At 39.0% G+C, this 27,428-nt stretch overlaps 2 protein-coding genes across 2 annotated transcripts; both read left to right on the top strand.

Annotated features, from left to right (window-relative positions):
• The first annotated feature begins 1,663 nt into the window (after nt 1-1,663).
• Nucleotides 1,664-14,149, top strand: LOC121861509 (zinc finger protein 511-like). The gene is made up of 4 exons (XM_042359310.1): nt 1,664-1,696; nt 7,887-8,042; nt 8,946-9,147; nt 11,654-14,149. The coding sequence occupies exons 2-4, from the start codon at nt 7,888-7,890 to the stop codon at nt 12,140-12,142; spliced, it is 846 nt and encodes a 281-aa protein (XP_042215244.1). The 5' UTR covers nt 1,664-1,696; nt 7,887; the 3' UTR covers nt 12,143-14,149.
• A 5,794-nt stretch (nt 14,150-19,943) lies between these two features.
• Nucleotides 19,944-26,850, top strand: LOC121861356 (tigger transposable element-derived protein 1-like). The gene is made up of 3 exons (XM_042359005.1): nt 19,944-20,124; nt 20,242-20,810; nt 26,764-26,850. The coding sequence occupies exons 1-3, from the start codon at nt 19,944-19,946 to the stop codon at nt 26,848-26,850; spliced, it is 837 nt and encodes a 278-aa protein (XP_042214939.1).
• Nucleotides 26,851-27,428: the final 578 nt, after the last annotated feature.

The raw sequence follows: 27,428 nt of genomic DNA, 5'->3' as shown, positions 1-27,428 counted from the left end.
CGGTAAGGAGGCGTATCATATGTCCCAACGGGATGAAGAAACTGCACTAGTTGAGACTGTGTGTGAGAAGGACCTAGGTGTGTATGTTGACAATGAGCTGAAGTTCTCGGGCCATTGTGAGAAGAAGGTAAATCAGGCAAACAAATTATTGGGTCTTATAAGAAGGTCGTTCAGATATCTAGACGGTCCGTCCCTCGTAACGATCTTCAGGAGTGAAGTGCTTTCACATCTGGAGTACTCTCACCCCATCTGGTCCCCGAGATATGCTAGGGACTGTCAGTTGGTTGAAAATGTTCAAAGGAGGGCCACCAGACTGGTGCCTGCACTTCGGCACCTCAGCTACCCTGAGAGATTGGAGCGCCTGAACTTGCCTAGCTTATACTACAGACGGGCAAGGGGGACCTAGTTGAGGTGTATAAGCATCTCAGGGGCACTACTCAGTTGAGTGTCTTACTTGGAGCTGGCGGACGCTCGCCCCACAAGGGGTCACAGCTCAAGATTGAAGAAGCCGCAAGTCCAGAAAACCGTGAGGGCAAACTTTTTCGGAGTGAGGGTTGTAAACTCTTGGAACAATCAACAAGAGAGTGTTGTGACGGCATCGAGTGTGAGCTCTTTCAAGGCAAGACTTGACCAACACTGGAGCGGGTTCAGGTACATTCAGGAGCCGGTGCATGCCCAGTATTTGCCAACAGTGCGTAATTGAGACGTGACCGATCGCCCGGGCGGCTAGCGAGCCGATCAGTGGCGAAGAGGATAAAAGTAAAAAAGAATAAAGAAAACGGAAGAGTCATCAGGTTAAACGAACCGACCAACAACCAAAATCAGAGTTGCCAAGTTGGCGCTTTCATGCCAAATTTGGCTAATTTTGGGTCTGATTAGCAGGCAAATTTTAGCTGAGGCGGGTTAGCGATTTTTTTGCTTTTACTTTACTTTTATCCTCTTCGTCACTGATCGGCTCGTTAGCCGCTTGAGCGATCGGTCACGTCTCTATTACGCACTGCTGGCAAATACAGTACTGGCCATGCACTGGCTCCTGTATGTATCAGAACCTGCTCCAGTGTTGGTCAAGGTCTTGAAACAGCTCACATTAGGTGCCATCACAAGTTCAACACTCTAGGCAGGTTGTTCCAAGAGTTCACAACTCTCACTCCAAAAGAGTTAGCCCTTGTAGTGGATACCTCCTCTGCAAACGCCGTTTGTCGCTGAGTAGCCGACCCCGCGAATTCCCCAGTGTATGCCTCGTGGTCTAGGTCAGCAACCAGCACCGCCCTACATCACGGTGGTCAATTATTAAGCCACGCCTACCTCCGCTATTTAAGACCTCGCCTCGTGGTGACCTCTCTCTTTTCTACCTACACCAACCAGCAAGCAACAGCACCTCCTCCGCTTCTGCCTGGCGGTCCTCGCTCCCGCCGGCGAGCATGGCGACCCACAAGCTTGTCCTCCTCTGAGCACCCTCACCAACCAGCTCTCTCTACTCAACGCTTGTAACCATGCTGCCTTCCCAGCACAAAGCTATATTGTACATCCAATGCAACATGTATACAGAGAGCACATTGTAAGTTTCCTTTCTCCATCCCATCCTGAGTGTGAACCCAAACAACTCGTACCCCACACCCTCACAGTTTTCTGGACTTGAGGCTTCTTCAACCTTGAGCTGTGACCCCCCTGTGGGGCGAGCGACCGCCAGCTCCAGGTAAGAACACTCGACTGAGTAAATGCCCCTTTGAGATGTTCATACACCTTAATTAGGTCTCCCCTTGTCCGTCTGTAGTTCCAGCTCTATCTCTCTGTGTAGCTGAAGTGCCGGCACCAGTCTGGTGGCCCTTCTTTGGACATTTTCATTCAACTGACAGTCCCTAGCAGGGCTGGATTCAGGAGTGGGCAAAGTGGGCAGCTGCCCAGGGGCCTCCACATATTGCAATATTTTATTTATTTGTTTATTCATTTGGATTATTTTTATTTTCATTCTTTAAAATTCATGTTTATCTATTCCATCACGTAAAACTATGTTCAGCAAGAAGCGTGATAGAAATTAGGCTAGCTACTCCTTGAAATTCATGAATGCCTGGTTTTCCTATGAACCGTATATTTTTTTATATTTTTAATATAACTGCATATGGCTTCAAAATTCTCCAAAGAAGTGTTCAAATTTCAAAATTTTCCCGGGGGGGCTTACAGCGCCCCCCGAAACTCCCACATGTTTAGGCTCGCTTCACTCGCCACCCCACCCTCTTGGGTAGTTATAATGAGGGGGGCTCCACAAAGAGGCTGTCCATGGGCCTCCACAGGTCTAAATCCGGCACTGGTCCCTAGCATATCTCGGGGACCAGGCGGGGGAACACCTCGCTCTTGAAGATCTGAACGACCTTCTTATAAGACCTAATAATTTAGTTGCTTGGTTCACCCTCTCACAATGGCCCGAGAACTTCAGTTCATTGTCAACATACACACCTAGGTCCTTTTCGCATTCAGTCTCAATTAATGAGGGCGGGATTGAGGGCGGGATTTGGCTAGAATATATTTCCCGACCTTGGCAACCCTGATCAAAACACCACCACCACCAATGAGTTAAACCCGATGAGGCGCTGACCTATAAACCACACACGTTGACAGCATTCACAAGGTAATACTGTATCTGTATCTATAAACTATACACAAAATGAAAAGAAAATTGGTGAGTTAAGAGAACTGCCATAACTGAGATGTAAGGATGATTGTACTATAAATAATAGAACAAATTAGGAGAACAGATACCCACCATTAATCTTGATCCTTGATGTATTAAATGCAGAATAGATATTTAGGTAATTGTTTACGGTCCGACTAATTACCCAAATGTAGCCGCAATGAAGTCAAATAATGGTCCTACATGAATAAATCGGACTGCCAATCACTTCTCGACTGGTATTTGGTGTCACAAAGTAAAAAAAAAATTGGGAAACTTACTTTAATCTGAGTTAATAGATCGCGTGCATATACCGAGGGAGCGAATAATTACCCAAATGTAGTCGCAATTAAGTCAAATGATGGTCCTGCAAGCGTAAATCGGGCTGTGAATCACTTCTCGATTATTATTTGGTGTCAAAGTCACAAAAAATTGTTAAACTTAATTTAATCTGAGTTGTGTTAGGTTAGGTTAGGTACATGCACTCAATCTATTAACTCGGATTAAATTAAGTTTACCAATTTTTTGTGACTTTGTGACACCAAATACTAGTCGAGGTTAGGTTAGGTTAGGTACATGCACTCGATCTATTAACTCAGATTAAATTAAGTTTACCAATTTTTTTTTACTTTGTGACACCAAATACCAGTCGAGAAGAGATTGGCAGTCCGATTTATTCTTGTAGGACCATTATTTGACTTCATTGCGGCTACATTTGGGTACATTTGGGTAATTATTCGTTCCCTCGGTACATGCACGCGATCTATTAACTCAGATTAAATTATGTTTTCCAATTTTTTTTTACTTTGTGACACCAAATACTAGTCGAGAAGTGATTGGCAGTCCGATTTATTCATGTAGGACCATTATTTGACTTCATTGCGGCTACATTTGGGTAATTAGTCGGACCCAAGTATTTACGATTTCACAGCCGCTGATTTTTCATAGAAATCGGATTTAAAAATGCTGCAGTTTCTCTGTTTTATAGTGGACACTTGTCATAGTTAGGGCAAATTTGTTAAAAAATGTGGTATTATTTTACTTTAGCACATAGAGAGCCCAAAAGTTATAAACTACTGAAACATTTAGATCTCGCTATTCTAAGCATTTTGAACCCCATATATACATGACGGAAATGGATAATAGCAACACAATTGAATTTAATTGATTTTACGTAGTTTTCAGTCTTTGAAGAGATTTATCGGCATATCATGCATGCGCAATAGACTGATGTCATCCAGTCATGACCAATGATATATCGATATCATCACGTGAATTTTTTTCGACCAATCACATTTGATTTTTTTTCAAAGGAAGCATACTGACTAATTTCATTGACCAGTATCACAATGGCCGTGGTGGAGGTTGGTTGTCATTTGTGCTCCTATGATTATTTTAAGTTTATTGCCGAGTTTTACGAGAAAGACGATCATTCTATCCAATTCTTACGTATCCCTGGTCCTTCCACTTCTAACTAAAGTATTGTACTTTCGGACATGGCGCACCCCAAACTTTTTAACTACTGAAACATTTAGTTTAGTTTAAGCTAGGCCTACCGGGGATTCACCCCCGGCTGGGGATTAGGTTAGGTTTTGTTAGGTTAGATGACTCGTTTTCTCCCCACCCAAAAACCCTGATTTCCCAGGCTCTCCCCCATTATTGTTGGGAGGAGAATGCACAATTTCCGCCAAAAATGAAGGTCAGATTCGTTTAAACACCAAAATACACTGGAAAAACATATTGGTTAACCCCAAGTGACTCATGTCCTAAAGTAAAAATTTACCAAATATATTTATTTAAATGTAATGGATATTTTGCTGTGACTGGCTAAGTTCCTACTAATGCTATTTTACTGTGAATGCGCTCTGATTGGCTAAGTACTGTCTGTTTAATATGATGAGGACCTGCCCCCCAGCTAGGAAGTTAGATAAGGTTACGTAGGTTTTGTTGGTTGGTTAGGTCAGTTTCTATTAGGCTCTAGTAAATGTTGCCTCTTTTAAAATGATAAGAACATCCGTGGAAAAAATGAAAACAATTTAACAGGTTAGGTATATTTATAGCTACACAACGATCGACTCACAGCAAAATAAATGCCAAATACCGCCAGTCACGGTCACATATTGTTCTCGTATTGTTTGCCAGTAATAGACGATTAGCCAATCAGAGCGCCTTATTTAAAAGTTCAAGTTAACCTAACGGTCTAACCTAGCCTAACATAACTTAACACCTGCCGTGAGCGAATTTACTGTTACTGAGACGGGGGTAAGCAGCTGTGGTCCTCCATATTAGCCATTTTTTCCACAGGTGTCCTTATCATTATATAAAGTATTTTAAAAGGGCGACAACTTTGTATTTTAATTACAAGTATTCTATTTTTTGTTTTCCTATATCTACAATCATAAATCACCTGTGGTGTGCAGGGCATGAAGGATGAGGGAAACTGCAGGGTAAAACACGGTGAAAAACCAATCGTATGACACTTAAAATGATGTCTCTGCATGCTTTGTATATAAAGAAATGAATGATTTACCGTAAATACTCCTCCAAATAATCTGCCGAGTCAGTGGGTGTTGTCTGTTCAGTTTGTACAGCCGACCCACTTGGTCTGAGTGTACTCTCATGTCCACTAAAAATGTGAGATTAAACCATGACGCTTCAACAAAGTTGCTTTCATTGGTACCAGATATCAAAATAAGTACTTTCTGTTAAATGTGGCAGGGGGTGCAAAGAAGTTAGTTAAGGTTAGGTAGGTTTCTTTGGCTGGTTAGAACAGGTGCTATTAGGTTCTAGTAAATGTAGCCCCTTTTAAAATACTTACTATAGTATTAAGAACATTGCGGGGAAAAAATTAACAATTGAACAATTCCTTCTGGCAGTAGTGCTGTTCTCAGACATTACCCATAAAGTTGTCATTTGTTTTGTTTTGTTTTATCCTCTTCACCACTGATCGGCTCAGCTGTTTAGGCAGTCGGTCATGTCTCTGTTATGCACTATTGGCAAGTAGTGGGCATGTTCAGCTCCAGAATGTATCTGTACCTACTCCAGTGTTGGTCAAGTCTGGTCTTGAAAGAACTCACATTTGTGCTGCCACAACACTCGTTGGTAGATTGTTCCAAGAGTTTACAGTTCTCACTCCGAAAAAGTTTGCCCTCACACTTTTCGGATTTCTGGCTTCTTCAGTCCTGAGCCGTGACCCATTGTGGGACAGGCGTCAGCCAGCTACAGGTATGGACACTCGACTGATTAATAATAATAATAATAATTAACGGTTTATTGAGAAAGTTCTGCAGCCCGAAGGCTGAAAATATACATTGGACATAGATGACTTATTACATACATTGACATTGGTGGTTTAACAAAAGCCTTCATTAGAGAAAGGTAAAGGAACATACCGTAAGTGAACATACAGATTAATATTTACAGCGGAGGTCACGTAGATCTTGTGCTCTGAGTTGTTGAACAGCAGACACGTAGTGTAGTAACTCCCTCACAGATGGTGTTATGAGGGGCATCACGTGGTGTAGTAGTTCCCTCACAGGTGGTGTTATGAGGGGCTTGAGGTGGTGTAGTAATTCCCTCACAGATGGCGTTATGAGGGGCCTCACATGGTGTAGTAATTCCCTCACAGATGGTATTATGAGGGGCCTCACATGGTGCAGTAATTTCCTCACAAATGGTGTTATGAGGGGCCTCGCATGGTGTAGTAATTCCCTCACAGATGGTGTTATGAGGGGCTTGACTTGGTGTAGTAATTCCCTCACAGATGGTGTTATGAGGGGCCTGATGTGGTGTAGTAATTCCCTCACAGATGGTGTTATGAGGGCCTGATGTGGTGTAGTAATTCCCTCACAGATGGTGTTATGAGGAACCTCACATGATGCTGTAGCAACTCATCACTACGTGGTGTCGTAGCATCATGGGGACACTACGTGGTCTGGTGTCCCAGGCCTCTCTATCGGAGACGGATTAACACATAGCTGGTGTTGTTGAGTCTCACGGGCAGTTATCACTGGGTACCTGGGACTTCACTGTGTGAAGGTTAGCTTGGGTACAACTCAGCTGTTACTGTCGAGTTGTTTTTCACTGACTTAAGCAGAGAACTTGTTGATATTCCGGTGGGGAGGAGGGGTTCAGGTGAGGGAGTTGGTATGGGCCAACATAACAGTTGACCTGGCTGCTGCCAGAGCAGCGCCAGGTATGTCTTGACCCTTTGGTGGCCAAGGATAAAGTGCCCTCTGAGATGTTGATAAACTTCAATTAGTTCACCCCTTGCCCATCTATAGTTTAAGCTAGGCAGTTGCAGGCATTCTAATCTTTCTGGGTCACTGAGGTGCCATAGTGCAGGCAACAGTCTGGTGGCCCTCCTTTGAACATTTTCAATCAACTGACAGTTTCTAACATCTCAGGGACCAGACAGGGTGGGGTGACAGTACTCCAGGCGGGAAAACACCTCACTCATGAAGATTGTTTCAAGGGACAAACCATCTAGAAATCTGAATGATCTTCTTATAAGACCTACTAGTTTAGTTGCTTGGTTCACCTTCTTCTCACAATAGCCTGAGAACTTTAGTTTATTGTCAACATACACATAAGTTTACACTGATTTGGTAATACATATTTAGTAGTCTAGAAATCCAAATCACGACAAGGAGCAATGAGAAAAATTTCTATAGAAGAAAGCTTTTACTTTGGTCACTCAGCATTTAGCTGGTCACTGGGAAGCATTAGGTCATTCAACATTTAATTGGACACTTAGAAGCATTTGTCAATAGAAGCAAAAGTATGGCGTTCATATGTGCACGGGCTGTGTTTACTCCAAAGACAAATGATTACGTCCCACTTGGACAAACGTCTGTTTTATGAGATTTAACCTAACCTAACTTTATCATTTAACTAAGAAGGTAGAAATTGCATAAAACAGATGATTGTCCAAGTGGGAATCGTCCAAATGGGATGACAGCACACAAACTAGGGAAAATTAAAGTTAGAAAGTGGGAATTACCTGTACTCCACTTTTTGGGGTTATTCTAGAAATAAAAGTTTTCTTCTGTGGAAATTTTTTCTGCAGTTGCTCCTTCTCACAAGTCAGTGTTCCATACTATATCCTATTGATTGCAAGCACACATGGAAGAATGTGGTCAGAGCTGTACTTATGAGTACTCTGTACTACTATTTTTTTTTCATGTACTGTATCTCTTACCAGTGTTAATTGTTTCAGTATGGGGACAAGTGATTCCTGGAACTACCTGGCAACACTGGGAGTACACCATCGAGCCTGGAGTGACCCCATCTTTGTTGAGGGACTTAATGTTTGCTGCCCTTTGAGGAAAATTCCCTCTGTTGACTTGGATGAGGAGGAATTTCTGCATTGCAGGTACTGTACTGGAAATATAGTGTAGTCTGCTCTATCACAACCAATATTAAGGAAATGAATATGTAAACATTTGGAAAACTTTGCAAGTGTATTAATTTGAAACCCTGTGTTGAGACTGGTGAATCATATTGCTAAGAGGTGAAATTTTAATATAATACCTGTATCCTATTTTATGAATACCTACTGTAATTTGATAATGTATATGGGCTTTTGTTAGAAGAATTTACTGTATAAGGGCGTAACATGTGGTTAATTTGTACTGTAATTTAAGGAGGGAATATTGAAAATTCTAGTGAGGTTAGTGCATATATTTACTGACAAAATACATACAGTATTTTATAATGTTTGTGTTTTATTGGAACTTGTTCTCAAACAATTTAAATTAAAAATATTGTATTTTTGAAACAGTTGTGTTCTAGCAATACTTTATTTCACTTCCAGTAATTGTTTCAATCCCTTCCTTATACTAGTTACACTAGGGGCACACCTCCCCCCGCCCCCCCATCCAAGTGCAACTGTATGACATGAAAAACCAAAGTCCAAATTATAGCAAATTAAACTTGAAAAAATATGAGATGCATGTACAGTACTGTGCATAAATAACTAAAGAAATGACCAAAAATTAAAATCAACTTACCATATTGCCTGTGTAGGGTTGTATGCCATCCAAAATCTTGATTTGTTTCCATGTTTTTCATGAAAACACTTTGTCCCTGCAAGGTATATACTGTAGTCATCATGACTAATGAGTAGAATGTTTTTTTTTTTTTTTTTTCTAAAGATAAATTTGCTAGGGTCCTTGGCAACACTGTCACCATCAGAGCACCATTGTGTGAACAGGTATTTGGATGCAATAATTATGTTCACAGTAAATTTAATTTATAGTTTCCCCTTCTGTTACAGGGTTAATGTAATAAAATGCAGTGCCATGGGGTGTAATAAATCTTTCACAACAGTAGCTGAACATGCAAGTCACCAGCGTGCCTGTCACACCCATGTCTGTTCCATGTGCAAGCAATCTCTTCCAGCACATCACCTACTTGACCTCCATCTCTTAGAAGTTCATGACACACTCTTTCAGCTTATGGCAACAAGAAAGCCCATGGTGAGTATCATGTCTTTATTTTTTATATGACTCCTACATTAACATCAACTGAGCCTTATTCTCGCAGCATTATAATTATGATACTTGTCTTCCCAGACAACTATATGCTTCTTCCTCCAAGTCATTCATATACTTCTTCCTCCCAGTCAATCATATACTTCTTCCTCCCAGTCAATGATATGTTTCTTCCTCCCAGTCAATGATATGTTTCTTCCTCCCAGTCAATGATATGCTTCTTCCTCCCAGTCAATCATATGCTTCTTCCTCCCAGTCAATGATATGTTTCTTCCTCCCAGTCAATGATATGTTTCTTCCTCCCAGTCAATGATATGTTTCTTCCTCCCAGTCAATGATATGTTTCTTCCTCCCAGTCAATGATATGCTTCTTCCTCCCAGTCAATGATATGCTTCTTCCTCCCAGTCAATCATATACTTCTTCCTCCCAGTCAATGATATGCTTCTTCCTCCCAGTCAATGATATGCTTCTTCCTCCCAGTCAATGATATGCTTCTTCCTCCCAGTCAATGATATGTTTCTTCCTCCCAGTCAATGATATGTTTCTTCCTCCCAGTCAATCATATACTTCTTCCTCCCAGTCAATGATATGTTTCTTCCTCCCAGTCAATGATATGTTTCTTCCTCCCAGTCAATGATATGCTTCTTCCTCCCAGTCAATGATATGTTTCTTCCTCCCAGTCAATGATATGTTTCTTCCTCCCAGTCAATTATATACTTCTTCCTCCCAGTCAATCATATATGCCAGTCAATACTTCTTCCTCCCAGTCAATGAATGTTTCTTCCTCCCAGTCAATGACATGTTTCTTCCTCCCAGTCAATGATATGTTTCTTCCTCCCAGTCAATCATATACTTCTTCCTCCCAGTCAATATATGTTTCTTCCTCCCAGTCAATGACATGTTTCTTCCTCCCAGTCAATGAATCCTCCCAGTCAATATATGTTTCTTCCTCCCAGTCAATCATATACTTCTTCCTCCCAGTCAATGATATGCTTCTTCCTCCCAGTCAATGATATGTTTCTTCCTCCCAGTCAATGATAGTCAATGATATGCTTCTTCCTCCGTCAATTATATACTTCTTCCCCAGTCAATCATATATTTCTTCCTCCCAGTCAATCATATACTTCATCCTCCCAGTCAATTATATACTTCTTCCTCCCAGTCAATCATATGCTTCTTCCTCCCAGTCAATCATATACTTCTTCCTCCCAGTCAATCATATATTTCTTCCTCCCAGTCAATGATATGCTTCTTCCTCCCAGTCAATTATATACTTCTTCCTCCCAGTCAATCATATATTTCTTCCTCCCAGTCAATCATATACTTCTTCCTCCCAGTCAATCATATATTTCTTCCTCCCAGTCAATGATATGCTTCTTCCTCCCAGTCAATTATATACTTCTTCCTCCCAGTCAATCATATATTTCTTCCTCCCAGTCAATCATATACTTCTTCCTCCCAGTCAATCATATATTTCTTCCTCCCAGTCAATGATATGCTTCTTCCTCCCAGTCAATTATATACTTCTTCCTCCCAGTCAATCATATATTTCTTCCTCCCAGTCAATCATATACTTCTTCCTCCCAGTCAATCATATATTTCTTCCTCCCAGTCAATGATATGCTTCTTCCTCCCAGTCAATTATATACTTCTTCCTCCCAGTCAATCATATATTTCTTCCTCCCAGTCAATCATATACTTCTTCCTCCCAGTCAATCATATATTTCTTCCTCCCAGTCAATGACATGTTTCTTCCTCCCAGTCAATTATATACTTCTTCCTCCCAGTCAATGATATGTTTCTTCCTCCCAGTCAATTATATGCTTCTTCCTCCCAGTCAATCATATATTTCTTCCTCCCAGTCAATGATATGCTTCTTCCTCCCAGTCAATGATATGTTTCTTCCTCCCAGTCAATTATATACTTCTTCCTCCCAGTCAATCATATAGTACTTTTTCCTCCCAGTCAATCATATACTTCTTCCTCCCAGTCAATGATATGCTTCTTCCTCCAAGTCAATCATATGTTTCTTCCTCCCAGTCAATCATATACCTCTTCCTCCCAGTCAATCATATACTTCTTCCTCCCAGTCAATTATATGCTTCTTCCTCCCAGTCAATCATATACCTCTTCCTCCCAGTCAATCATATACTTCTTCCTCCCAGTCAATCATATACTTCTTCCTCCCAGTCAATGATATGCTTCTCCTCCACAGTGTGACTCATTACTCATTAGTCTTAAAAATAGAATGAATATTGTTTTTCTATCCCTTATTTGAATTTATTTTACTTTCGCTTATTTGTACAGCCAGATTTATTATTCTTGTAAATAGTGCTGACTGTTTATACATAGGGCGTGTAAATAATACAAGATGCAGCGATGTGTGATAGTTAAGGAAAGTGAAATTGAAGAATTAAATAAAAGATAAGTTGAGGAGGGCAGTGGTGTGAAATGTTTAATCATTTAATGTTTAAATCATTCCCCGTGCAGTATCAGTGCTTCTTGGAAACTTGTTCTGAGAAGTTCAGCAGTCCTGCAGAGAGGAAGACTCACTGTATAAGCATACACAAGTACCCTAAAGACTTCCGCTTTGACATGACATGGAGGAAGTCAGAAAAGAGCAAAAAAAGAGGTGGAATGAGCCAAAAGGAAGTACCGGTAGCTATGGATTGTGAAGCAACAGGTCCAGCAGATACAAATGCTCAAGAACAAACATTACCTGAAAATGTTGCAACCAATGAAAATAATATTAATGCTGATGTCAGTAACAGAAGAAAACTTACAAATAAAATCCCTAATTGTGTATCATTTGGTGTTGGAGTTACTAGAGGATTTGTTCGTGGGAATCGAGGCAGAAGAGGACATAAAAGAGGTGGTGGTACTCACTGGCACCAGAAGATGCGTCCTGCTAACTCTGTCAAAACTAATATTGAAGAAGTTAGTATGAAAGACTTAGAACAAGCACTATGTACTGAATAATTGATTCCCTGATTGACATTTTATTTTTTGGAAAAGGTCGTTAATATTGAAATTTAAAGTCAAATTGTAAAAGATTGCTGAGGAAGTAACTGTTATAGTAGGATAGACAAAACTGTGTGTAGAATGCTATCCCTATTTTTGTTTAATTATGATTTTTTTCACATCTACTGTATTTATGTGATACAACCCTAGAAATTTTTCCAAAGGATTGTTTATTTTGCCTGATAATGAAACAAGTCATGATAGTATTTATAAGACTATTGCTTATAATGCTGTTCATTAGAAACTGGTCTGCTATTAATAGTAAGACTAATTTCCCATTCTCCAGTTTTCTGTGCTGGCAGAGTTTATAATTTAATGTAGTTAAGCAGTTTTTCATACAAGGTGACAAAAAATATTTTGTTTTCATCTAAACAGTAATAACTGATGTTTGGACTGAACAGTAGGAACAGTAAACCCTCGATAACTCGGCACATTAGCCTTGCCAAGTTATCCCAAATTCCGACTTATCGAGGCACTTCCCCCCCTCCTACAAAAATACAACAATGAAAAATTATTGAACCATATACTGCATGTGTACATGTAATTACTAAATGTAAAAAGATAACTCTTACCAGCACTGCAGACAAAGAATGAAGCATCATAGTAGCATGACACAGATGCATAGTAGGTGACAGAGATATAGTAGGTGACACAAAGGCAAGGTAGGTGACAAGAGGCATGGTAGGAGACGCAGGTGGCCAAATATGCCGAGATTTTCCCAGATAATTTTATATATCTCGGCATTTCCCGAGTTATACTATACAGTAATACATTCCGAGACCACGTCCATGTCGAGTTATATGAAATTCCGAGTTATCAAATGCTGAGTTATCGAGGGTTTACTGTATGTGTATTACTGCCTGATACTGTATATGGGAAGTTGCCAGATACGTTAGGATGATTTTACTGTACATATATAGGATGACTTTATATTGTAACTGTCTTCAGAAACTAAGAAATGGTTTGTGGGTTAGTATTGTATTCATAGTTGGAGGTCTTCCAAGATTATAGACAGTGCCAGATTTAGGTCTGTGAGGGCCCTTTGTAGGCCATATTATTTAAAGACGAAAGCGGAACCCGTTCCAACATCCCCGACCTCTGAGCTATAATTAAAGATTATTTCGTCGCCCCCGGAATGGTATTGGAAAATGTGGGGATAAGTGCAGGGAGTGCAAGTGTACCCTGACCAAGATCCCGCTTTGTATTTTTGCACTAATTCCATGAAATATAAATATAGTAAAATGAAAAGTTATTCAAGAAATATGAAACTGATGTAAGTGTACAAAAAATATGTGGAATCCCTTAGCACTGTATTGGGCAATTTATTGTTATTATTATTATTTTATGAACACAAATTTACCCTCCAGAAATTGGGAAGATGTAAACATTGTTTGGCCACCACACCGTAAGCTGATGGACAATTCTGGAAATGATTTTATTTTAAATTGAAACCAACGATGAAATATTGAACATATTTGTATATTATAATAATTATTATATGATAGCTGGCATGTTTTGATGATGTGCAGGATGAAACAGAGTATCTTATTAAGCTTAATGAACCTTAGCCAGAACATGTCAAGAATAATGATAACATTTCCAAGGGCAATTTTACAAACTGTTGGAGTTTCCAACTTGGTTAAAAGTAATAATAATTAGATGATCAATAAGACAAATTCAGCAGCAATTTATGTGTAAATACTAGTAGTTTTTGTTATTATTATTATTATTATTATTACAGCAAGTCCCTGTTGAACAAAAGGGTTAGGTTCCATTAAAACACTTTTGTTAGGTGGATTACGTTCATCAAAACCATTTTTCTCCTTATAAACTCATGTAAAAGGGGGCATGTGTTCCTGTACTAAGCTCTGTGATAGAATAATATACTGTACTAAGCTCTGTGACTAATTGCAACACTTCAAAATACCCGTACTGTAGATAAAAAAATAAAACGTGAAACATAAAGGTACATAAACAGAGTTGTCAATTGTTTGTGGGAATATTAATTCATTCACTAGTAATGGATCATTTACATAATTTGTTTATCACTGAGCCTGTCACCATTTTCAAATTAGACTATATACAAGATATGTATTCTGTATTTCTCCCATACGTACACCTGACAACGGGAGTGAGTGACCCCTAGTTGAGTGTCATTTGTCATTTGCAGTTGTAACTCTCCTCGCTCCCTGCCATATTTCACTGGATTTACTCTTATTATTAGTGTTTACTGATAGAATAATGATTAATCATGGCAATGTAGTCAGGTTAGACTCGTCACTGTGAGGTGTTATGGTTGTTTTCAACTCGTATGTTCGGATAGATATACGTAACTTTCTTAATTTATTTTTACTCAGTTACATGCACAGACCATCCTACATACATATTGTGACAAAAGTAAAAGAAATGATTATCCTAAGGGCAAAGACATAAAGGGAATATACATCTCGTTGCACATGAGTTATCTGGCTCAGTGAGGGAGGGAAAGAGGACACAGAGTGTAGAGTGGGGGCATTGCTAGGGAGACAGGGGAGGCACCTACCAGCTGGTAGGTGCCAGGGAATGTATGCAAATGACAACTGTGCTAAACTTTCATTTGGCATTTATTTCCTTTTTAGCAATACAGTATTTTTTGTTGTACAATAATGTATCATGAATGACAGTCATGGTAAAATGAGTGAGAGAGGCAGAGTATCGGTGAGTTGCAGGAAGGTGGGAAGTGGGTGGGAGGCAGTAGATGTTGTGCTGGTCTGCTTTGGCTAAAACAAATCCATCTCTGCATCACTGAAATTGTGATTTAGGTGGTGATAATAGAGGTATTGGTGATTATGGGGCTGGTGGTGGACAGGGAGATTGTGGTAAGTCACGAGGAGATGCTGAGTCAATCGGTTTGTTTGGTAACACTGGCTGCACCACTGCCAGACACAATTGAACAGCTGATGTCTACCCACAAAATTGAGTGTAAGTATAAATGAACAACGCCTTATTCCTTCTACATTACGTTGGATAAATTTTAAATTATGGAGTGAGAATTAATAAACAATGTACAATACTGTACAATATTGTACTATCATGAATGGCAGTCATAGTAGAATGAGTGACGGGCAGAGTGTCGGTGTGACGCAGTGGGTGGGAGGGAGGGAGGAAGGTGAAATGATTTAGGTGATGATAATAGAAGTAGTGGTGGTGATGGTGGTGATCATGGAGCTGGTGGTGAGAAAGCAGAAAGGTGGGGGTGACTTACTTTTCGTAATAGTAGAACATTCTTTCGTTAATCGGCAAATGGGTAGTAAAAACTTGCTTTCGTTATATTGGGGATTAACGTTCAATGGGGACATACTGTTTTTTATTATTATTATTTTTATTACTGTATTGTTATTAGTATATTATTATTATATGACCTTATAATGAAAATCAGACATACATTAATATTTCCGTTAGCTGGAATCCCTCTTAACTGGAACTCTCCGAGAGCCAGAATTGAAATTTTCTGGAAAATTCCGAGGATGGGGGAGTTTTTCCGGGTTTGAGAGATGGTGTAATGTGCAATTTCTGGAACTTCTGAGAAAAATTTCCGTGGTAGTTATGCAGATTCTGACCAGGACAGGGCGGAGGCGTTGAACAGACTCTTTTCCTCGGTGTTCACAAGAGAGGATGTGATATTCAATCTTCCTACGTTTAAGGGCAGACGGTTTGACAGTGTTGACCCACATTATGTTCTCAGAAGAGGGTACAAGAAATAAATTGTCAATGCAAATGGTTCATAGGAGTCTCGGCCCTGACATGGTGCATCCCAGAGTGATAAGAGAGTTGTGCAACAAGCTTGCTAAGCTCCTGAAGAAGCCCCTGAAGATCCTGTTCTGTAAATGCCTGGATGAGCAAAAGGTCTCTACTCTAGTGATTGGAAAATGGCTAATGTGAGTCCTATATTCAAGAAGGGGGATCATCACTATGAATAACTATAGACCAGTGAGTCTGATCAGTATTGTGTGTAAAGTATACTTGAGAGCATTATAAGACATGCCATGATGTGAACAGATACTATTGAACAACCTTGTGAAGGACTGCCAACATGGTTTTATGCCAAGATGCTCCTGTTTCACACAATTACTCAAGGTACTGGATGTTTGGACACAAATTCTGGAGCAGGGTGGCAATATCGACAATATATATCTAGATTTCGCCAAGGTTTTCGACAGCGTACCCCATGAAAGGCTGAAAATTAAACTGGAAGGGTACAGGATTCGGGAAAGTGTCCTGGCATGGATTGGAAACTTTCTGCATGATTGCAAGCAGTGTATGGTGATTAATGGTATGAAATCGTCATGTGTACCCGTGACAAGCGGGTTACCACAGGGCAGTGTATTGGACCCATTGTTGTTTGTTTGTGTCATAAATTATATGCCAGAAACTATACACTCCTCCATACAAATGTTTGCGGATGATGCCAAGTTATTCAGGGAAATTAAAACCAAAGACTGCGAAGAACTGCAGAAATATCTCTTGTGAGCTTCAAGAATGTCTTATGAAATGGCTGCTAAGATTCATTGTCACAATGTGTAAAAGGATGTACGTACCTGGGTCGTACCAACAGGAAGAAGAAACTGCATTAATAGCGACTGAATGTGAAAAGGACCAGGGTGTGTATGTTGACAATGACCTGTGGTTCTTCGGCTATTGTGAGAAGAAGGTGAATCAAGCAACTAAACTACAGTCAACCCTCGCTTTACGCGGTACCCTGCCGAAACAGGAATGCTCACATTCCGCGGTGCGTGTACCCCTTTACGCGGAGAGCGGCTGGCGAGCCGCGCCATTTTTTGGATCTAAACCTCCCGCCATCTCTCCCGCCATGTTATGTAAGCGGCGTGAGCATGGTGCGCACAAGGTCACCCAGTCATCAAAACATTACCGAGTTCTTCACCCGCCACCCACCACAGCCGGCCCAAGTCAGTGATAGTGATAATTATAGTGAGGATATGGACTTATATGGACTTTGAGGGGTTTGACAAAGAGGCCCTGCAAGCCTCTGTGGTGGCTAGTGATACAATTGATACAAGTGATACAGGTGAGGGCCAATAATCTGCCCTCTGCCTCGGAATCAACGCCCCATCCCCGTGTGCCGAGCCATCTTTTCTACTAATGTAAGTGTTAAAAAACCTAAAATTATTGATATTTCTCTTAATTATTAATTGTGTGTGCATACCATACATAAAGTTAAGATAAAATTTTTACTACAACATAGTTGTGTGTCATCAAAAAGTGGAGTTTGGGGGTCGACCCGGTCTCTATTTCAATTAATCCCATATGTTATGTTATTCACTTTATGCGTTTCTCACTTTCCGCAGTACCCTGTGAGTTATATTAACCGCTTAAAGTGAGGGTTGACTGTAGTAGGTCTTATAAGAAGGTTGTTCAGATATTTAGACAGTCCATTCCTCTTAACAATCTTAGAGGTGCTTCCCTGCCTGGGATACCCTTCTGATACCCGAGATATGCCAGAGACTGTCAGTCGATTGAAAATGTCCAAAGGAGGGCCACCAGACTGGTGCCTGCACTTTGACACTTCAGTTATGCAGAGAGATTAGAGCCCCTGCAACTGCCTAGCTTATGCTACAGACGGGCAAGGGGTGACCTAATTGAGGTATATAAACATCTTGAAGGGTACTACTCAGTTGAGTGTCCATACCTGGAGCTGGCCGATACCTGCCCCACAAAGGACAGCTCAAAGTTGAAAAAGCCACAAGTCCAGAAAACTGTGAAAGCCAACTTTTTTGGAGTGAGAATTGTGAACTCTTGGAACAACCTGTCAGACTTGACCAACACTGGAGCAGGTTCAGATACATTCAGAAGCCAGTGCTTGACTAGTACTTGCCAAAGTGTGTATCAAGAGATGTGACTGACTGCCCAAGCGGCTAACGAGCCAATTGGTGGCGAAGAGGATAAAGGTAAAAGTAAATGAGCGTCGGGCATACCAACTGTATATGTAGATATTAATGTCTCCCCATTCTTGCAACCGCACCAACAGATCCTGCAACAAGCTGCCTGGGCGGGAGACTTCAATTATAATTATAATGTCAACAAATGTGGGGAAACCCATGACCTCCCACGGGGATACAGTTATGAGCCCCACTTTTGACCTTTAATAATATGGCCATGAGCTCCACACTACTTAATTTTAGTAACACACCCACACGCTTATATACACCCACCCCTCTCTCCAAGATTGCTAACTACTGTATCTACAACAGCAGAAAATCTAACTCGTCAGTGATGTAATAAAAATAAATGTAAAGAAGTTTGATTTTTTATTTTACTTTCTATACATATTTAATGTTGGTGCCCCTGAACACTCCTAAATCTTTGCACTGTTCATAGGTGTTCTAAAAGATAGGTTGTCATTCAGTAGGTAGTAGGAAGGTATTGGAAGCATAATACAGTATGTTGTCTAATGGTGGACCCTGCTGCCATATGGCATCACAAAAATTGTGACAAAGTCCCAGGTTGCTCATCTGACTTTCTGCCTCATTTACACACAATTGCAGGGTCTCAATTGTTTATCTTACTTTGACAACACAACATACATAATGTACAGTATATCGTTTCTCGCTCTTGATTTATTTTTCATTTATATATTTATTTATGGTTGTTGTTGTTATTATTATTATTTTTTTTTTTTTTAATTTTGATCAATTTTTATTAATTATTATTAATTATAATAATACAGTAATAATAATAATTATTATTATTATTACCTGTATTATTATATTTTTGCCCCCCAGACCCTGATGTGGGTCAGTGACCTGTGCTTGGATGGGCTAATACCTGTAAAAAAAAGAAAAAGAAGTTCCTCTTGTACAGTACTGCACATGATTTACTTCAGTTATTTACCCTGGTCTCCTGAGTACTGTCTGCTCCTCTTTACAATCTTATCATCAGTATATTTATGTGATGTGTTTTTTCATGTGTGTGTGTGTGGTCTCCATTATGTTTAATTAGTACAGGACAGTCACTCGGTGTTCTCTCTTGTAGTATTAATTTTGAGCAAACCTTTGATAGAGAATGAAGGGTTCTTACAGACTCGCCAGTTTGACCGTATTTCAGTTGAAAATTAAAATTCTTATACACTAGTCAACCATCACAGAATAAATGCAAAGTAAGGCAATGTAAAACTTGTTGCTGAGGGTTTTAGAGGGACAAATGATTGTTTGTGTGGGCTCATCATTTTGGAGTTGTAAAAGCCCTTATATTTAATTTGCAAGATTTTTTGAGGCCCAGGAATACGTTTACACTTTCCCCATAAAAAGTCATGGTAGTACAGTAGAGCAGCTTTCAACAGTCTCCAAGATGCTTGTACCATATATACTTTCAATGTCACATCTCTATCTACTCTATGATATAATTATTTAAATCCTTGAATATCATGCAAATCTTTCCCCTTATACAAAAACTCTTCACTTATGTTCATTAATGCAAAAATTTTATTAACACATTCTCCCTTCATTATAGTACAGCTATAATATTAGGAATTAACTTGCACACTTTACCCAATTTAACTCACAGTTGAGAAGTTACCATACCGCATGTCCTTACAATTCGCGGATTTTTAATTTGTGGCCCTCGATTATTCGCTACCAGGACAGGGAGCAATTGAGTTTTATGGCATCCCTGCAAGGTGTTCACCGACTGGTTTCACAAATGTTTTGTGAGGGAGGTCAAGGATTACCTGTAGGAGAAAGGCCTGGAGTTTAAGGTCCTTCTCATGATTGAAAACTGCGCTGGCCACCCCGAGGCCCTCAAGGTTGCAAACAAAAATGTCGAGGTGAACTTTCTGCCCGAGAAGACATCATCATTGCTCCAACCATTTGACCAGGGAGTCATTGCTGTCTTCAAGGCCAAGTACATGACCCAGCCTTGGACAACGATACACTGGATGGTGCTGAGTCAGTGTGGGAAATGTGGAAAAAGTTCTCCATCACAGTTTGCATCTCCTTCATCAAGCAGTGCCATGATGACCTGACAACTCTGTGTTAACTCATGCTTGAGGGCCTTGTGGCCAGAGGTGGTGAATGGCTTTGCTGGCTTCTCCACAATCGACCAGGATGTGCACCACATCATCCAGCTTACCCGTCAAGTGGGAGGTGAGGGGTTCAACAATCCTCAGGAGGAAGAGGTGCAAGAGGAGTTCCTGGGTCATGATGAGGAAGAGCTGGCCAAGCTTGCCGAGAAGCAGAGTCGTGAGGATGAGGAGGAGGAAGAAGGTGAAGTGGAGGAGGTACTCACCTTAACCTTCACGAACCTCAATAAGGGCTTGCTGTCTTGTAGGGCAGCCGTGGACTATTTTTTTTTTTACATTGATCCCTCTATCGAGAGATCTTTCAACTTCAAGAGAGGGATGGAGAAGCTCGTGGCTCCTTATAAGGAAATACTAAAGGAACTCAAGCGGCAGGCTGCCCAACCTCCAATCTCCATGTTCTTCTTGCCTTCGTCCACTCAAAGCCCTACACCTACACTTGCAAGAAAGCCTCAGCCTCCTGTTCATGTTCCTCCTCCTCCTGACTCTGACTCCAATATGGATGACCCTCCTCCTGCCACTCCTAGCTCTCCTCTGCCTCTTCTTCCAAAGCAGGTGAGAACTTGTATCTCCTCTACCTTCATCATCATCCATCATATTTCACCATTTTCATCATGATATTCATCAGTGGCAGGGGAGAGGAAAACGGGCTCTACACAATCATCCAGCATGGACTGGTGAGTGTTAATCTATGTTTTTTATAAAGAGTTGTCAATTTTTGTTTGTGGGAATATTAATTCATCAACTCTGGTAATGATACAATGTTTATTATTATGTTATCGTAGGAAAATGAATAGTTTATATAATTTTTTTATCACTGAGCCCGTACCATTTTCATAGTAGACTACAAAATATGTTTTTCTCCCATACGTACGCCTGACAACGGGAGCAGTAAGGGAAGCGAGTGACTGCGTTTATTATTTAGCGTGTCGTCTGCTGTTGACTCTCCTCACTCCTTGCCATATTTAACTGGATTTACTGTTATTAATAGTGTTTATTGATAGAAAAGGGCTTAACAGGGATTAACATGGCATTGTAGCTAGGTTAGCTCATCATTGTAACCACCAGGCTACTGGGCCAAGCTGTGAGGTGTTATAGATTTTTTCAACTCGTATTTTTGGGTAGATATACATAACCTTCTTCATTTATTTTTACTCAGTTACATGCACACACCATCCTACATACATATTATGAAAGAAGTATGTATACAGTATTACAGTACACCGCAATTACTGACATCCTTCATGTTGGGTTGGCAATATGGCTATGAAAGAAATTCTGTAAGTTTGATCTACAGCTCATCCCCAACTTGCGACCTACTTGACTTACGTCCACCTGCACTTACGACCTGCCTCAGTTTTACCAAAATTTGGTCAAATTACGTATTTTCAAGTCCCAAAGTCAGTACACAGACAAAATTTTCATCTGTAATTCATTTTAAAATGGCTGGTAAGCTTAAAAGCGAGTGTTTTGTGGTGCTGAGAAGAAAAAGAAACTCCCATTTTTTATTCTCTATGTATTATTTAATCATTTCCGACTTACGACCATTTCGACTTACGACCTGGATGTCGGTCCCTAACCCCGTCGTAAGTCGGGGAGCAGCCGTACTTATCAACCCAGCTGGCGCTTGGATGCCATTCGTTCTAGAGACATTAATTTTTATGAGGAAAAAAAATGATATATGGCAACCCAACCAAGCCAACTTTAATAGAAAAGCATGGGGTTGACTTGAGGGTAGACTCACATTATTTGTGAGAGGATTTTCTCATTATTATTTATTTGTATGTGTTTTGTGTGTGTGTGTGTGTTTATACACACATACAGTACAGGTAAAAGAAATAATTGTCCTAAGGGCAAACACATAAAGGGAATATGTACTGTATATATTTCTTTGCACTCGAGTAAAAATGTGCCCCCCCCCCAACCCCGATCAGCAAATGATATTTGCGGATTTGGCTATTCACAGCCATATTGAGACCCAAACCCCCGCAAATTTTAAGGGCATGCTGTATTTTACGGCATATAAGACGCACGACTATATAAGACGTTCCCCCCATTTTAACAGGGAGTATTTATGAAAAAACTTTTGTGTGGATTTTTCTCCAATAGCCACAGTTTCTTAAAATAATATATATATAGAACCAGTAAATGTGAAGATAAACACAAATACTGTAATGCCAATAAATAAGTTACCCAAAAAAACTGTACCGTACATGTACAGTATTGCCAAACCAGTAAATAAAAGCCAAATGAAAGTTTAACGCAATTGCCATTTGCATATACGTACTGTACTGTACTCCCTGGTTCACCATCGCAATAGAAACGTTACCTTCGCCTATTCCCTAGCAACGCTCCCCCTCCCCCCCACACACCGCCTCCTGCTCCCCCACTGAGCCAGCTAACCCGTGTGCAAAGAAATGTACACATATTCCCTTTATGACAATTATTTTGTTTACTTTTTTCACAATATGTATTTAGGATGGTGTGTGCATGTAACTGAGTAAAAATAAATGAAGAAAGTTACGTATATCTACCCAAAAATACGAGATGAAAAACAACCATAATACCACACAGTTTGGCCCAGTATCCTGGTGGTTACAGTGATGAGTCTAACTTGGCTACAGTGCTGCCAGCGATGTTAACAGATGCAAAAGTGAAAAGAAAGTTATTTGTAAATCTTCATTTTTATCAAGTACAGTGAGTTCTGCTATAACGCGTTTTGATAACGCGAATTTGCTCTAACGCGATTTATGAATTAGGAACGATATTTGTATAACGCGAACGCTTGTTTGCTATAACACGATTTTTGCTTACTATTTCTCCAATTTTGTGGTATTAACTGTGAATATAGTAAAGGAGAATATCAACAAGAAGCGTTCTGGTGATAGAATTCCCGGTGATGATCGTAAAAGAAAGGATATAACACTTGAAGAGAAGCTCGATTTTATCAACCTCAAAATCACCCTTCTCCCCCATCAAGTAAAGTGTTACATTTACTGTATGATTTCATTATTAGATATGAATGTAACATTTATTTAGACTGTGCTATCCTTTGTGTTAGGCTAACTACTAAATTTTTTCGATTTCGAGTAATCTGCACCTAACCCTATTTTCTCCATAAGCCCTGTTATTTCTATTACGTGATTTTCTATAACACGATATTTTACAAGAACACAATTATCGCGTTATAGCATGACTACCTGTATTTGTAGATCTAAAAATAAATGTTTCAGGTATGGCATTAATAGAGTGTAATGCTTGTAGCAGAAATAGTTACTGCTTAGCTACCTCTGAAGAGTTGGGTGTCTGCCATATGGACGTTAATCGTCTCAGGGTATCATCACAGTATAGTTATAAATCGAGCTTTTATAATTACAATACAAAATGTTTTTAATTAAATATAATAATAATAATATGTTTAAGTAAGCAATAGCAGATTTTTAATTCTGGAGTTTTGTTAGGTAGAATTTAGCCTATTGGAGACAGCAACTGGGAGGATTCATTAGCTCACGGGATACCGCAACAATTAAGTGTCTTATATGCCGTAAAATGCGTTAATATGTAACAGTTCCCTTCCGTTATCAGAATGCGTATATTATTTTTTGGCTACGGGTAATGAGTAATAATGGTGATATTTTTGTTCCTGGGAAGTGGCATCCAGAACACCAACAGTACAGTACAATACTGTATTACAGTGCATAAACTATACACTGCTGTTAGTGTAACACTGATTTTACTTGTAATAATATAAAATTTCTTGACATTTTAAATAGCATATCAAGTGTTATTAAGTTAATACTGACTATTTACATCACAAAAAATTACAGTGTGAAAATCAATACAAAACCCATCAGAAGTTTTTTCTTTTTTGGTTCATACGTTTAGGAAATTCATCTGAATAAAATTTCCCAAATATACAAATGTCCTTTATTTTTAACACGTATTCAAAGATTATATATATATATATATATATATATATATATATATATATATATATATATATATATATATATATATATATATATATATATATATATATATATATATATATATATATATATATATATATATATCGAGGATGCACAGAATAGCTAACAACAGGTATGATACATGGTATGAAATGAACATATGTACAAAGTGTTCTCAAACCTGATATAAGAATATTGTAGGAGTTGTGTAAGGAGTCATACGAACAACACATTCAAGAACTTAGCTTGGGACTACAGTATTTGATTCTCAAGGTTGAGCCTTGACAGCTTCTTAGCAAGGAAGGCCCACTTCAACTACAGTTTGTAAAAAGGGTAAATGGAAATGTTGGGACATGGGTGTGTGTCAATGTTGATTATTTACATTTTACAAAACATGTTATTAACAAGTTCTTGGGCATAGCAATTTGTGATTCCTAATTACTGTGCCATGAATACATCAGCCACAGCAGTTTTAGTGTTTCTGATAAATTAAATTCAGACACTGAAGCCCTATTTACTGTTTGATGTAGTATAGCATTATTGAAAAAAAGGGATGAATAAGTAGGTGTTTGATCACATTAACTCACTTGAGTACAGTACAGATGAAGTTTAAAGATCTGGGTAGCCATAATTTGCATTATTCTGTACTGTATATTGTACGGTAGCACTTTTAATTTGATTTTAAGACTCCTATTAAAATTACCAACAGCACAAGTGCAGTGTCACTGTAATTTTATGTGTAGAGAATCCTCATAATGCAGCTTTCCACATTCCTTCATACAGCACTTGCATCTCTCACCAACATGGTCCCTCCCTCTTGTCTTCCATAATGTGATTTGAACTTTGCTTTGGTGTGCTTCTCTGAGTTACTATTCTCGGTTCAATAACTCAAGAAGATTTCACAGATTTAAATTAAATTTCGTATGCAGCTTCATATCAAGAGTATTTAGGTTAGCCCAATAACCATCATTCTCCATCTTTATATGCAAAAGTTATACTGTACTGTACCAGGGTAGTTCTCATCTAACTTTGAAATTATGGTGGGAGTCACGTCACCGAGGATAATTATTTTTTAACAGCCATTTCCCCATTTTACTCTTCATATCATGTATCATTTCTCCAACAGTCACTTGTCTCTCTTACTCTTTCTCATTTATTGCTTCTGATAATAGATTTGGAGCAAATAATTAACTTCTTAAAAAAAAAAAGGGTACTACAGGTAGCCGAATACAGTACTATAAGCTCACATGACCAAAGACCCTACAGTATTTCATTTCCAAGTACCTCTACATGTACTGTACAGACAACAGAGCCTTGGACTGTTTTTGGTGGAATTACAAATACCTACAGTATTTAAAACAGGCACATTTCTAATGATTCTGTCTTCTTGTACAGTACTGTATCTCTGTTATGTTCCTCTGTGAGGATGTGTGTGTGTGTGTGTGTATGTCCCAATAGGTGAGCAGGGGCAGAGTATGCTTGTGTGTGTAATAGCTATGTTTGTTACTGGATATTTGTCTGTGCTTGGGTGTCAGTGTTTGTGAATTTGTGCCTGTAAAATCCCATATTCTCCAAGTTTAATATGATGTTTTGTACTGGACTGTACATAATCTTGAAACTTTGCCACTTAATCAGATAAACAACTCATGGACTTAGATAAGACAAATAACAGCTCAAGGGTTAGTTTTGTTTACCACAAAGACATTTAGTATTAATTCCATGCTTACCATAGAACTGAAACCGAACTGATTTAGTGATTCTTATACGTGAATGTTTGTCTTCTGTTTAGGTGCCATGTGCTTATGTTGGGTGCATTCAATGTACTGTAGTACATTCTAATTATACAGTACTGTACTTGACGCATTATTGTTGCAAAATCCTTCACCCATTCATAATGAATTTGGTTTTATATTGAATACAGTACAGTACAGCAAATCATTGCATAAACTCTACATAAGAAGAGTTTGTAAATTGTTCAGAATTCATCATCAATATATTTGCCTTGCAGATTACTGTACTTGAATGTATAAATTGCAGGTTAAGAAAATAAAACGGATTAATTGCACCAGACTTTTTCCACCAAGCGTGGATGAGGTTAACTCAGTGTTAAAAATGGCATACAGTACACTATGTATAAATTTTATAAGAATGGTTCATTTATGTCTACTGTATATATATGGTAACGACAATTGATTTATTTGCTAACTTAAACAGTAAAGCTGTCATTGAGATAAATTTTCCTGTTTGTGATTGTATTTGTGACATTATGTTGATGTTATGAACACATCAGCTACATGCCACACATACTTAAAAATAATTATTTTTAGGTGTCCCAGATTTAAGAAAGACTTCTAGATATTATTGGGTGTACTCTATCTATTTATACCGAGAGACCATTACTGACTGTGGAAAAATTTGGACAGCTGTGTACTGCAATAAATTTTTAATTGACCTCAAAATGGTTTGCATTACTAAGCTGTGTCTATTTGATCCACTCACATGCTTATTTTATTTTCATTTACTGTAAAAATAAATTTCAGATCACACTAGATAAAATAAGTGTGGCTATTCTAGTTGTCATAGCCCAATTTAAGATGCACCTTTATGATGGCATAGTCATGAACTAACCAAGATGTTAAATTATTTCTCTCATCAGTCCAGCTCTCAGTTTAATCTCATATGTATAAAGTCCCTTGAAAACTATTTTACTTAAATACTGTACAGGCACTTACCCACATGAGAACTACAGGTATTCTATTTTCTTTATGCTAGTATTGACCTACACACCACTACAATATCTTAATTTTCTCTTGGTGCTGATCTAAATCCTTAAAAGTAGAATTTGTTTTTGTTTATTAACTCCCAAACCCCTACCATTCTTCATCTTCCTCAGTACACATTACACATACAGTTTTCCTTTTTTACCAATTCTCACTTCTTCTATTATTGTACCAATATTTCCTGCCTCTCATACATACATACATATAGTAATTACCTATGTATATAATTTCATTTTATTCTTGACATTACCGTATGTTGGGTTTATTTGGTGTTATTTTTAGTATTTTGCACCACATTTTCCCTCGACTTCAAAACCCTGCCCACTTTAAACAAGTGATATTGTTGATAATTTTATCAATTAAAATACAGTGGGGTATGCTATAACGAACGGATCCTACTACGAATATTCCTATAACGAACGGTT

This window comes from Homarus americanus, unplaced genomic scaffold (genome assembly GCF_018991925.1).
Source record: "Homarus americanus isolate GMGI-L3 unplaced genomic scaffold, GMGI_Hamer_2.0 scaffold24260, whole genome shotgun sequence".
Lineage (NCBI taxonomy): Eukaryota > Metazoa > Arthropoda > Malacostraca > Decapoda > Nephropidae > Homarus > Homarus americanus.
Note: the sequence above shows the minus strand (reverse complement) of the source record. Positions and strands in the feature narration are given on the sequence as shown.